At 35.1% G+C, this 14,847-nt stretch overlaps 1 protein-coding gene across 1 annotated transcript in view; it reads left to right on the top strand.

Moving 5' to 3' along the window:
- The window catches only part of washc5 (WASH complex subunit 5), a 31,098-nt gene extending 16,799 nt beyond the window's left edge, over positions 1 to 14,299 (top strand). Inside the window, 10 exon segments of the mRNA NM_200183.1 lie at positions 1,802 to 1,926; positions 2,015 to 2,177; positions 4,053 to 4,155; positions 4,495 to 4,574; positions 5,690 to 5,793; positions 5,877 to 6,006; positions 8,763 to 8,859; positions 11,110 to 11,263; positions 13,892 to 13,979; positions 14,081 to 14,299. Coding sequence (NP_956477.1) covers positions 1,802 to 1,926; positions 2,015 to 2,177; positions 4,053 to 4,155; positions 4,495 to 4,574; positions 5,690 to 5,793; positions 5,877 to 6,006; positions 8,763 to 8,859; positions 11,110 to 11,263; positions 13,892 to 13,979; positions 14,081 to 14,137 — 1,101 coding nt within the window. The 3' untranslated portion in view covers positions 14,138 to 14,299.
- Positions 14,300 to 14,847: the final 548 nt, after the last annotated feature.

Below are 14,847 nucleotides of genomic sequence, written 5' to 3'. Positions count from 1 at the left end.
AATATAAATAATATCGATACCTATACAGATTCACAAACACAATAAAACCACACACTAGTTCAATTCAGAAATTATCAGGAAAACACAAGTATACACTAAATTAGTTTATAATTAATTAGAAACACTATCACATACATACAGATGCATACTTAAAACAATTGAATAAATAATAATAATAAAAAAAAACTTTCTGACATCGTGTCCTAACAACATCCAACTCAACAAGCGCAGAATTATTTAAATGCCATCCAGAGCACTCCTGACCAAATGGTATGGGTTAGATTCTATTTCATACATATTTAACATAATTAAAAGGACATGCGCTGAATGACTGATGTTTTGGTTTTCACTGAATCACTGACTTTCATTTTCAAACAATTTTCAAAATCTGAGTTCAAATATCTGCTGCTGCGTTCAGTAGTATGCCAATAAAAGTCATGTAGATGTTGTTTAAACTTACAGTAATAGCATTTAACACTGAATAAAGCACATAATCAGTACCTGAGGAAATAATTTGTCATAGTAGTACATGCTGTTGTTTTGCTTATAAAATACAAATTTTGTGTCGTTGTCGCAGATGGTTAGGATAAAAAATGTTCATCTTAGGTTTTAACTAACTAAAGATTTCTTTTCCCTTTTATTGTTGTGTTTAGTTAGGACACGGTGTAAAGTTTGCGAAAAAGCAAAAATTCCATCAGGTTGTTAGAACGGCTGACTGTATTGGTAACCTAGTAACCAACAGTAAACAAGGCAAGCAAAATGGAGACAGCCGATTGGTCACGTGGGTGTAATCTTCACTAAGTCTGAATTTATCAGTCAAATGCATTTCCATTTTCTGTTTTTTCACAATAAAGTGATAATTCACGAAAAGAATTGAAATTTACTCACTAGAACACTCTCTCAAGTGGTTTCAAAACTTTAAGATATTTTGAAGAAAGCTGAAAACCTTTAACTGACTTTCATAGAGGGAAAAACAAATACTATAGATAAGTCGATGGTTTGACGGTTCCAACATTTTTTAAAAATCTTTTTTTTTTTGAACAGAAGAAAGAAACTCATAAAGGTCTGAAAGTCAAGGGTAATTAAATTGTAAAAAACTACAGTTTTGGGAGAATTATCACTTTAGCGGTTTGCATTAAGTGGTAACTCTTTACAGTAAGGCTGTATTAGTTAACACTAGTTAATGCACTTACTAACATAAACAAACTATGAATAATACAGTTATTAGAGTATTTGTTCATTGTTAGTTGATTTTAACTCTTTTAACTTGCATTAACTAATGTTAACAAGCATGAATTTGATTTTAATAATGCATTCGTAAATGTTGAACTACGATTAATAAAGGTTGTACAAATATTGTTCATACTTAGGTCATGTTAGTCAATACAATAACTAATGAATCCCTACTGTAAAGTCTGACCCGTTAATTTTGCATTTACCACAAGTAAGCTTAAAAATGTATTTTTTTTTCTAAATAAAGGAATTTTCATTAGCCTTTTTGAAATTTGCCATTTGTTGTGATTTTATGAAATGGATGTAGATATAGAAAATGCACATTAACACAGAATGATGGAAACCCATCTAGACTAGACTAGTGTTATGCAATATGTTACAAAACTGAATATGTTTTAGCCATTTCAGACTCGATTCATGATGATTTTCGATACGCTGAAGACTTTTCATTCACAAACTGTTAACTCGCACACTACATGAAGCCTAAATGCACAGAAATGCAAATTTTACCTATTTTATTTTATGTTTTACGGGCATTAATTTAAAAAAATAATGATCATCTTTTCAGATCCAAGATTGGCAAAGCGTCCACCAGTCCACCCACATTCCCATTCCTAAATATCCATCAGTTGATGAATCCGCCACATTTATTGGACGTCTTTGCAGGGAAATCCTGAGGATCACAGACCCCAAGTGAGTGTGCAAACTGCATTATTTCAGACTTTTAAAGGGTTGACACCTGAACGATTAATATCATATCCATCATGTCTATTCCTCTCAGGGTGACGTGTTACATTGACCAGCTCAACACCTGGTATGATCTGAGAACGCATCAGGAAGTGACAAACAACCGGCTGTTTTCTGAGATTCAGGACACGCTGGGAACGTTCGGGCTGAACGGACTGGACAGACTCCTGTGCTTTATGATCGTCAAAGAGCTGCAGGTCTGGCCTAATACAGTTGAAGTCAAAATGATTAGCTCTCCTGTGAATTTTCTTTTCTTTTTCAAATATTTAGCGAATGAGGTTTAACAGAGCAAAGAATTTTTCACAGTATTTCCTATAATATTTTTTCTTCTGGAGAAAGCCTTATTTGTTTTATTTCGACTAGAATAAAAGCCGTTTTTAATTTTTTTAAATCATTTTAAGGTCAAAATTATTAGCCCCTTTAAGCTATTTATATTTATTGTTTGTCTACAGAACAAACCATTGTTATACAAAGACTTGCCTAATTAACCTAATTAAGCCTTTCAGTGTCACTTTAAGCTGTCTTGAAAAAAAAGATCTAGTAAAATATTATTTACTGTCATGACGGCAAAGACAAAATAAATATTATTATAATTATTAGAATTAAGTTATTAAAACTATTATGTTTAGAAATGTGTTGAAAAAAATCTTCTCTCCATTAAAGAGAAATTGGGGAAAAAATATACAGAGGGGCTAAAAATTCAGGAGGGCTATTAATTCAGACCTTAACTGTATTAATAACCTGATTTATTATAATAATGCCAGTATAATTGTAGTTATGAAATCAAATAATGTAAGTTGAAGGTCACCCAAAAATATGTGTGAAAATATTTACTCTCACCCAAGACAAAGATATTCAGAAGAATGTTGGGACAAAAGCAGCTATTATAACAGGAACACAAAATACTGTGGATGTCAATAGCTGTTTTTAAAAATATTGTTCAGTATATATTTTTTGGTGTTCAGCAGAAGAAATTTTATAACGTTTTGAAACAAGTGGAGGAAACGATTGAAACAATGTTGTCCATTTTTTTCTCATTTTACAACGAAAAAGGTTCTAAATAAAACTGGAGCTGAATATTTTAAACTTTGTAGTGTTTAGCTTGTAATTAAATAGTTTTTAAACAAATTGTAGTAATCCAATTATAATATTCATTCCTTCATTAATTCATTTTTCTTCGGCTTAGACCCTTTATTAATCAGGGGTCACCGCAGCAGAATGAACTACCAATTTATCCAGCATATTTTTTACACTGCCCTTCCAGCCGCAACCCAGTACTGGGAAACACCCATACAGTCTCACATTCACACTTACACTATGGCCAATTTAGCTTATTCAATTCAACTATAGTGCATGTCTTTGGACTGTGGGGGAAACCGGAGCACCCGGAGGAAACCCACACGAACATGGGGAGAACATGCCAACTGACCCAGCCAGGGCTCGAACCAGCGACCTTCTTTCTGTGAGGCGACAGCGCTGCCCACTGTGCCATCGTGTCACCCTAATTATGATATAATTAAAACACCTTGTTTTTAATGTTAGCTCGCTTAATTTAATTCTAACATACATTGATATAAATATAATTGTAATTAGGATGATTAATAATAATAATAATAATAATATTAATTCATATTTGGGTTGCGTCTCGAAGGGTATCTGTTGCGTAAAACACATGCTGGATAAGTTGGTGGCTCATTCCGCTGTGGTGACCCCAGATTAATAAAGGGGCTAAGCTGAAAAGAAAATGAATGAATGAATAATTCATATTATTAATATTATTTGATAACAAAACTATAATAATTTACTCCTTTACCCTTTTCACAATACATGTACTGTAAATGAAAAAATTATAGCAGTTTGTTTTACTAATAAATGCAAATAAATTTGAGCAAGCCAATCTGCATAAAAAGTTCACATTTTTAGAAATAAAACTTTGATTATAACAATTATAATTGCATCAAGAAGTTAGAGCTGGCACTCCTACCTATTGTGAAAACCATGAGATCCCTCTTTATATAAATGTCGCATTAATAATTATTACAATGATAACAATAATAAAATCTCCTCTGCAGAATTTCCTGACAGTTCTTCAGAAGAGCATCCTGAAGGATAAAGCTGTGGTAGACGTCTTCAAAGCTCTGCTGACCGCTGTCAATCCTGTCAAAGGAATTGTGGGTATGTATGTTTGACGCACCACTGCACAAATCAGAATTATAAGAAATAAACAAATTACAAAACATCTTAAACTCAAAAGTCACAATTCATACACTCAAAAAACAAAAAAAAATTCTAACTAATTATTTAAAATAAGCTGAAAGCACATGATTCTTAAGCTTTTTTTTGAGACAATTTAATTGTCTTATGTTCAATCAACTTAAAATTCTAAAAACTAATAGGTGATCTTAATCGATTTGCATTGAGACAAGATGATTGTGTGGAACCCAGCATTTTTTACAGTGTATGAAAAGTCTTAAGTCGCATTGTTCCTGATGGATCATTTGTCAATCTTTTCAGCAAATGCAAGCAAAGTCTACACAAATGCTGCGGCCAAAACACAGAAGATCTGGAGCCCGTATCTGGAATCCATCATGAAGGTGTGAATGATGAAGTTGGGAGGCTGACCGAAGATAAATTGCACTGAAATAAATGTTTTTCTTACTTAGAATTAAGTCTTATTTCTAGTCTAAAAATCTACACATTCAAGCTTAAAACAATATTATTTTACGTACCCCATTGGCGTATTTTTTACTCAATTACTCAATTTTAACATATTATTTCTGAAAACAAAACATTGATTTTACTTGTCCAGAAAACGTTTCTTTATTTAAGATTTTTTTGCATTGTGATTATTTAATTTCTGAACTTGGATGCTTTTCGGAAATGTTAAATAGAGCTATTCAAACCGTCTGGTGAAATTGTGTTGTTATCGCAATATATAGTTGAAGTCAGAATTATTAGCCCTCCTGTTTATTTTTCCCCTAATTTCTGTTCAGTGGGGAGGAGATTTTTTTTAACACTTTACTAAACCTAATTTACTGTTGGTGGCTGTTTTTGGTCCATTGACTTTCATTACAATCACATTTTTAGATTGCAAAACCATAATATAATATACAGTTAAAGTCAGATTTTTTAGCCCCCCTGTTTTATATTTCCCTGATTTTTGTTTAATGGAGGGAAGATTTTTTTAAATACATTTCTAATCATAATAGTTTTAATAACTCATTTCTAATAACTGATTTATTTTACCATGATGACAATAAATAATATTTGACTAGATATTTTTCAAGACACTTCTGTACAGCAAAGTGACATTTAAAGGCTTAAATAGGTTAACTAGGCAGGTTAGGGTAATTAGGCAAGTTATTGTATAATGGTGGTTTGTTCTGTAGACTATCGAAAAAAAATTATAGCTTAAAGGGTCTAATAATTTGGACCTTAAAATGGTTCATAAAAAAATAAAAACTGCTTTTATTCTTGCTGAAATAAAACAAATAACACTCTCTCTAGAAGAAAAAATATTATCAGACATACTGTGAAAATTTCCTTGCTCTGTCAAACATCATTTGGGAAATATTTAAAAAAGAAAACAAAAACTGAAAGGAGAGCTAATAATTCTGACTTTAACTGTATATTGCAGAAATGTAACATTTTGCAATGTCTGTTTGAGAGTTTTTTTTATGTTCATGCTGAACAAAACAATGTTTAACAGGTGGGTCAGATGCAGATCTTGAGGCAGCAGATTGCCAACGAGCTCAATTACTCCTGCAAATTTGACTCCAAACATCTCGCTGCAGCGCTGGACAACCTCAACAAGTGATTTTTCTTCCTTTATTTGTGAAGCTCTTGTGTCAGTTTTATCTTCTGAGAACTTACAGCGCAAGTGTGGTGTTTTTAAGGTCCCTGCTGTCCGATATTGAAGCTCATTACCAGGATCCATCACTGCCGTATCCTAAAGAAGACAACACTCTTCTGTATGAGATCACTGCCTACCTGGAGGCTGCAGGAATACACAATCCGCTCAACAAGGTCAGTCGAGTGCATGTGAAAAATTAAGCGTGTATGATGATGTCATAATTGTTGTTTTTATCAGGAATGCCACTCAGAAAAAAACACATCTTTAGAGTACCAAAGCATTGACTGCAAGATTAAGCCTATTAGAATTTACATTCTAGAACTTAAAGGAGGTTTTGAATGAACCAAACGAGTGAGTGATTCAATGATCCATTCATAATTTGCATACTATTCAAGTAAGTACTGCATTTGAATTAGAATTTACTTGAAGACCATTAGAAAAGTGTGTTCTACGTAGTAGTGTTGTCAAAACTATTGATAAATATTGTGATGACTTACTCCTGAATCAATCTCTTCTTGATTCAATCAAATAAGTGATATATGAGTATTTAAAATATAAATTAATGTTGCATTTATTAAAATGTGTATGGTTAATACAGCTAATTGTCTAAAACATGTCATTTTATTTCAAATAAAAATACTAAATTAATTAGCATTCTAGAATGCTAATGAGTTTTTGAATGAATCAAATGAGTGAGCGATTCAATGATCCATTCATAGATTGCCTCTAAATTCACATACTATTCAAGTAGGTACCGCATTTAAATTTGACCTTACTTGACCACTACTAGAAAAGTATTTTCTATATAGTAGTGTTGTCAAAAATATGGATATATTGATAAATATTGATGCTGAAATATTTCAAATGATACAGTCTTGCTTTTGGTTGGTGTTGATACATAGATATATACACTATATATCGCATAGGGACCCTGAGCATGCGTCAATAGTGCCGCCACATTGGTACAGTGCTCCCAGGACAAATGTCATTCAACCGCACTAGTCAAGACAGTGTTATTACGTGAAGATGTGGGACTTTAGCTCTGTCTACGGGTGTAGTAACGAGCAAACAAAGAAAACAAAGCACAAAGGCAGAACATTTCATAGGTAATATTAATTTTTTTTTCTGTTTTTGAATGTTCTGAACTTTTGTGCTAATCAGGTAATGTTATTGATTATAACAGTCACTTACTGCATTCACCATACGGCAAAGCAGCTCCAACTCGCACTAAACACTCGGCTTATGCTAGTTTTGCTGAATAAAATCAGCAAACAATACAAAAGATATATGACAACGAGATGCTGTGCTGCTAGAAACTTGTATTATTGTCGGCTAACGTTAGTGAAAGAGTCGTTCAGGGGATTCATTCACAAACGAATCACTCTCTCCGTCAGTATGAGAAGTGAAAGCAGGAGAGGAGCTGTGTTTCAGGACATGGATTAGATTAAATTTAACAGGGAGGGTGAATAGTACATTTCTGTACACACAAACACAAGCTTTTTGTCAGGAATGCCCGTGCGGTCACTGATCCATCAATGTAGAAAAGTGGTAAAATTATAATTTTCGTAATTAAAAAAAAAATTACATGCTAACATCCAGGAAAACTCCTGATCATAGATATATGTGTATATGTGTATATCTCTGGCTTTGGATGGCCACAGTCCTCCTCTGTACCTTGGTCCCGCATTCATTTCAAAGGAGCGCTACCCTGTAGCAAGATGGCAGCGCTAGTGACACATTCCATCCAATAGACAACAATAGGCCAGGCGACATCTAATGTATATATCTATGGGTGTCGATACTCTCATTCTCTACTCTCACCATGAATAATTAATAATAATAAATAGTAATAATTAATAATAATAATATCTGAACACTTTTGTTTTAATCAGTAAATAAGATGAGATTGCACTTATTTAGTTTTTTTCTTTTATTGCCTTTTGAACTAAAGGCCTGTTGATGTACCTGGTGTAAGCATTGTTCGGTTATTTCCTTCTCTTTTTTCTTCATTTGCACACTTTTAACATTGCAGAATTGATTCTCCACTGTATCAAATATAGTATGAAATATCAATATTTTTTAAGGTATCTTATCGAAGTTGGAAATTCCAGTATTGCAACAGCACTACTCCATATAATATGAATATGAGTAGTGTAAGTGGAATTCGGATGTATATCGCCTTTTGTTATTGGTCACATGACCTACCACGTCAGTTGCATTCATTAAAACATATTTCACGTGGCCTCATGGGATAGTACAGTGTCCATTGGATGCACACTTCAGAATCTCAGAAGTAGTGGGTCATGCAGGTACTTTTCATCTGCTGTTTTTTAAATACTATATATTCAGACTTAATAATTGGCTTTATTTTGCAATATAGTAAAATATATATATTTATAGGAAATGTGTGATTTCGGACGCAACTATAATAGTCACGTCATTTTTAAATTAATGAGCCAGTTGGAATGAATTGATTGAATGAACAATTCAGTGAGACTGAAATATTTATTTTTCCATAACAGCCCTAAATTATCCAAGCTGTTATATTATATTTTATTTTGTATACATTGTTTTTTTTTTCTTTAATTAAATTATAATAGTTTAATTTAATTAATATGTTTAAAATTCAATTTTATCTTTTTTATCTATGTCTAAGTAGCACCTGTAAGAAAGCAATTTCCCACTGCGATTAATAAAGTGTTCAGATCTCTCAGAAACAAACTCTGGAAATTATAAATTATTTTAAATATTGAATTTTTTATTTTTTGTGAATATGACACACCCCCTAAGATGTTTTTTGTGTAACTTCATGAAAAAACTTGTCTTAATTTAAAAAATAATCATAATGGCCCGGATGTTCTGTTCTTGAAGGCGTACCTGCTGTGATATTAACCATCTCTTGTTTCTTTTATTCATGTGCTCTTTTCAGATCTACATCACAACCAAGCGTCTGCCTTATTTCCCTATCGTCAACTTCCTCTTCCTCATCGCGCAGCTGCCAAAACTGCAGTACAATAAAAGCCAAGGTTAGCGAGTAACTCCACAAAAAAGGTTTAAAGTGGGTCAGTTCTATATTTTTCTGTAGCATGTCTGTTTGAAATATTAACTTACCTGTACATTTCCAAACATTATTGTTGTCATTAATTGTAATTCTACAGTAAGAGTATTGTCTGTTAACAAGCAGTGTTCCACGCAGAGATCTGGAGGCTGCTCCATAAACCAAGCCTAGAGAAAAAGCCAGGCTTATATTGCCAAGTCAGGTTTATTAATGGCGAATTCTGTTTCATAAGTCAAATATAAGATAGTTCAAACTCAGCTACTCTGGCAACTTATGCTGGGAAACTAGCCTGGTCCAGGGCAGGTTAACTCTTAGGCTAAGTCAAGTTCAAGCTTAATCAAAGTAATGTTAATATTTGCCTGCGGTAATTTGATGCCATTTTATTTCACTTAACCTCTTAATAGTGATTAAAACTTTATAGTCGCCTATTAGTAAACATATATACACCAAACATCTTTTAGAATAGAACGACATATACATTTAAATTAAAATAAGTTATTGCAAACTAAACAAATGCAAACTGCAACATTTCAAGTCATCTTTTTTCAATGTTTATGTTGATTTTGTTTTTCCCCTGTTTATCAAAATTTTATTTAATATTTTCCCCCAACTAATTAATTTGGGTGTGCTAATTTTTGGAGTGTGATCTTCAGTAATATTTTGTTTGATCAGTTGCAAATTTTGCTTTGGTTGTGAATAATCTAATGTATATGCACAAACATGTTATTATAAAGGATTCTGTAGAAAATATTAATTCAAAATATTGATCTGTGAGGGGTGTACTTAGCTAGTATATAAATTACAAAATTTAAAAAAAGAAAATATATTAAGAAAGCACTGACTGATATACAGAAGTAGACTACATTTCTTCAAGAATGACTATAAAGCTGCAAAGCCTGAGTGGAATAATCAGGTGATGGATCCGGTCCGAGCAGTAGCCTCACTTTAATATAAAGATTTTTTCCCATGGGCCGCGGGAAACACACGTATTAAAGGGAAAGCACCATTCTGGTTTCAGCAGCAAGTTAAAAATCCCACCACTTGTGCGTGCACGGCTCTTTTTAGCCATTATTTTCAACTTAATGTGTTGAGGTTGAACACATTTTGTACGTCAACAAGCAAGCAACAAGCAGAAAGCGCGCATTCTCTAGTTCACGAACGCATCAAGCACAATTTCAATGTATTGCGACAAATATTTAATTTAACCGTAAAAGGCTTGGATGGTGGTCTGTTTTTTTTTAAAATTGGGACGATCTGCAATTTCATGTCAGCTTCTCTCTTGCTTTGTTGCAAGCCGTAGTTTTTGAGTATTATGTTTGAATTATTACATGTTTGAACTCTAGAAACAAACGCGGCTCACTCGCTGTGGACATAGCTGTGTCTTATATCAGAGCTCTTTCAGTTCTCATTGTTGCCATGGTCGACCTCTGAGGTTTCACGACAGTAACGTGCACGAGCAGCTATCTAGATTATTTAAACTGAACTCGGATTAGTTTGATCAACTGATCTTCAACTCTGTTGTGGAACCAATTTAAGTGTGGACGTCTAGTTCGGCTCATTGAGGTCGGGTTTTTGACTTTAATCCCTGCTTTTCTTAACCACTTTTATGAAACAACCCCCTGATCTGATCATCTTCAAAAACCTTTGACCTTCAAAGCTACAACACTGTTCAAAGTTTTAGGCACAGTGTAACAATGAGGACGCTTTCTAAAATGCCTAAATACATTTTATTTATCTATTTACTTCTATTAATTGTCTGTAGGTTTTCAGGTAGCTTTGCAGGTGGGTTTTTTGAAGCATCTTAGAGAGATGTTGCTGAAGCTCTTCTGCATTGAGTCTGTTCTGTTTCTTCATGTCATTCCAGACAGACTGAATGATGATCAGATCAGATCTCTGTGTGGAGCACTGCCTGTTGGCAGACAATAATCTCACTGTATGATGACAATTAATGACAAAAGTTATGTTTGGAAATGTAAGCTGATGCTTCAAACTTACATGCTACAGAAAAATATAGAACTAACGGCTTTAAACCTTTTTTTGGTAAAAATATTAGACTTTTGAATAATACTTTACTTGAAAGCATAAGTTTATTACTCCAGGTTTCAGTGTCACTTGATTCTTCAGAAATCCTTCATGTTGGAGAAATATTATTCTCAAAGTTGGAAACAGTTGTGCAGCTTCATCTTGAGGGGAAACGGATGCTTTTGTGTTTCCTCAGGAATGGCGTGCAGAAAGCCTGCAGATGCGCTGGATTGGGCTCCTCTGGTTCTGGGTCTGCTGACGCTCCTCAAACAGTTTCACTCCAGATACACGGAGCAGTTCCTCGCTCTGATTGGACAGTTTATTCGCTCCATAATGGAGCAGTGCACCAGGTACCTGATTCCCATTACTGGGTTGCAGCTGGAAGGGCATATGCTGGGTAACACATATGCCGGATTAGTTGGCAGTTCATTCCACTGTGGCGACCCCTGATAAATAAGGGACTGAGCCAAAGGAAAATTCAAGAGTTCACACTTAGCTGATGATTGAAGCAAGTTTGGCATGCTGTAGGGTTCTTGAGCCCTGGGCTCCCTCCCGTTTGGAGGAAGAGAGGGGAGCCTCGAGCTCAGGTAGATCTCGACAACTCCCCCTTGATAAGAGCTGATGACTAAAAATTGAATGCTATTAAAAGATATGCTGCAGTATGAGATTACCTGTATTGCAAATTTAGATTTATCAATTTACTAGTTGTGCATGTTTTTGGAATGTGGGAGGAAACCGGAGAACCCGGGGAAAACCCACGCAAGCACGGGAAGAACATGCAAACTACACACAGAAACGACCACCGGCCTGGTAAAGGGCTAGAACCGGTGACGTTCTTGCTGTGAGGCGACAGTGCTAGTCACTGGGCCACCGTGCTGCCCTATGGAGGGAAAGGTGAAAAGGTAGGGGTGGAAGGGGGGATTCTTCAAATCGAAGATGACTGTAGTGAAAAAACCCTTGCTCTTTATAGTGGGTTAGGAATGGCCTGATTGGTGGATCATGCATGCTAATGTGGAACCAGCCGTGTTCAATCATAATCACGTGCTCCTCTCGAAATGAGTTTATGAATAAACTTCACTAAATTAATCAAGCTCTTGTAGATTAAAACAATACAACATATAGTAAATATCATTCACAGTTATTCATATATTCATTTACTTTTCGGCTTTATTAGTCAGGAGTCATCACAGCAAACATGCTGGATAAGTTGGCGGTTCATTTAGCTGTGGCGACCCTGGATTAATAAAGGGACTAAGCCGAAAAGAAAATGAATAAATGAATGAAAGAAATATATACATTATGGGGAATAATTGTCCTTTAACATGTTTCTTTTCAGTGTATTTCCTGTTATGTATGTTTTTTCTTTTGGAGAAAGTCTTAAGCCCCATTCACACGGGGCGTCAGCTTCAACGCTTCCCATTCACTTTGAATGGGTGACCACAGGCGTTGCCAAACTGCATCGTGGATCTATCGGCGCCGCTTCAGTGGCGTTGCTCGCTGCAGAAGATGAGACTTGCTCAACTTTTCAAGCGCCGATGGAGGCGTCAGCCAATCAGATCGCTGTTTGCAGCTACACCAGCTCAGACAGTAGCTGATTGCTGACTAATTTCATTGGCTGACGGTGCTATGACGATCGCGTCAGTCCCAACTTCAGACACGCCCTTTGTCAAGTGTTGACACTGAAGCCCCGTGTGAGTGGGGGGTTATTTCTTTTAGTTTAGCTGGAAACAAATATACATTTGCATTTATTTTAAGGTCAATGTTGATATTTTGTTTATTTTTAATGGCTTCACAACAAACCACTGCTCTCCAGTAACTTCATAATTACCAAACTTGCATAAGTAACCTAGTTAAGCCTTTAAATTGCACTCAAATACTAGTGTCTTAAAAAAATATTGAGGAAAGTATTATGTACTGTCATCATGACAAAACAAAAGAAAGGAGTTGTTAGAAATGAGTTATTAAAACTATTGCTTTAAAACTGTGTTGATTTAAAAAATCTTCATTTAACAGCACTTGGGAAACATTTGACAAAAGAATTACAGTGTGACAGGAGGGATAATCATTTTGGCTTAAACTGTACATAGCAAAATAATGTATCATTCATTCATTTTCTTTCCAGCTTAGTCCCTTTATTATTTAGGGGTCGCCACAGCGGAATAAGCCACCAACTTATTTACCTTGTGTTTTACGTAGCGGATGCCCTTCCAAGCATCGAGAAACTAATATAATGTATATTTTATAATAATGTTATATTTTTTGTTTAAATCCACAATGAAGGGAGTAAAACAAATGCCACATTGATGAGTAAATGTACACTACCTGACAAAAGTTTTGTTGTTGTATCCTACCCCTGACATGCTCGATAATGTTCATGTCTGGTGACTGGGCTGGCCAATCCTGGAGCACCTTGACCTTCTTTGCTTTCAGAAACTTTGATGTGGAGGCTGAAGTATGAGAAGGAGAGCTATCCTGTTGAAGAATTTGCTTTCTTCTGCGGTTTGTGATGTAATGGGCAGCACAAATGTCTTGATACCTCAGGCTGTTGATGTTGCCGTCCACTCTGCAGATCTTTCTTGCATGCCCTTATACTGAATGTAACCCCAAACCATTAATTTCTCCTTCACCAAACTTGACTGATATCTGTGAGAATCTTGGGTTGATGCAGGTTCCAGGTCTTCTGCAGTATTTGTGATGATTGGGATACAGTTCAACAAATGACTCATCTGAAAATCTACCTTCTGCCACTTTTCCAAATGATCAACTAGAAGACGAGTTTTTATTTGTTGCTCTTGCAACTGAGATCAACGACAAGACTTTTGTCAGGGAGTGCACATTTCATATGAATTTCTTAGTTTTAAAATTGCATTATCCTGTTAAAATACGCTTAAAACAATCCACAAATTGTGAAATGAATGTGACGTAAATCTGTAAATCTCTAAATCTGACGTAAATCCTGTAAATCTCTTTTCGTCCAGTCAGAAGATTCCAGACATGCCTTCAGATGTAGTCGGAGCGTTAATGTTTCTGGAGGACTATGTGCGTTACACTAAACTGCCAAGAAAGGTACAAAATATTTCCCTCAGGTCTTATATTTAATAACATTTACATTCCTCAGCAGAAGTGATGAGGTTTGCCGTGTTGTTTTGTTTTGTCTGCTGTTGCAGGTGGCAGAGGCTCACGTGCCTAGCTTCATTTTTGATGAATTCAGGACTGTGCTGTAAATCTCATAATGACGAGATCTTCTCTCTTTCTCTTAAAGCACTAATGACGTTGAGCGATTCGCATTTTTAACATTTCACTTTTAAAACATGATCATGTTTTGTAGCTGTTACTGACCTCATGTCTGTCTGCTAAGCTAATAAATGCTAATCTATGTTTTGAGACCGCTTTGTGGCACATTTCACACTCTCCATGAATCAAACACTGTAACTCACAACCTCTTTGTTGCGTTTATAAACTGGTGGGTTTAGTAATAAGACAAATATTATGATTTTCCTTTTGTGCGTGTGTGGAGAACTGTTAAACAGACGGAATTTACTATAGTTCGCATAAACATTGCATCTCTGGATTTGAACCATAGACTTATGTCGCCTATCATCAATAATTAAGCGCTTCCAGTTTCATACTACTATGGCAATACGTTTTAAAAACCTAAGCTCATCCATGTTTTCTGAAGAAGCACCGTAGTATGTAATGAAGACCACAACTCCCATGATTCCACACTCAAGTCACTGCATCATCAAGCCATGCGTTTTTTTGTGTGAATAGAATTACATGCGCTGTCCCAATTCGTATACCTGAAGAAACAGTACATACTTTTGAGTCTGTAACAAGAGTATGCAATGTTTGGGTCATGTTGCAGATGGCGTATATCAAGAAAAACGCAATTTAAATATTTTGCAGTTGGCTAGATATGAATTAGTCATTCAAA

Source organism: Danio rerio, chromosome 16 (genome assembly GCF_049306965.1).
Source record: "Danio rerio strain Tuebingen ecotype United States chromosome 16, GRCz12tu, whole genome shotgun sequence".
In the NCBI taxonomy this organism is placed as follows: Eukaryota; Metazoa; Chordata; class Actinopteri; order Cypriniformes; family Danionidae; genus Danio; species Danio rerio.
The sequence above is the reverse complement of the archived record's forward strand: the minus strand, read 5'-3'. Positions and strand labels throughout refer to the sequence as shown.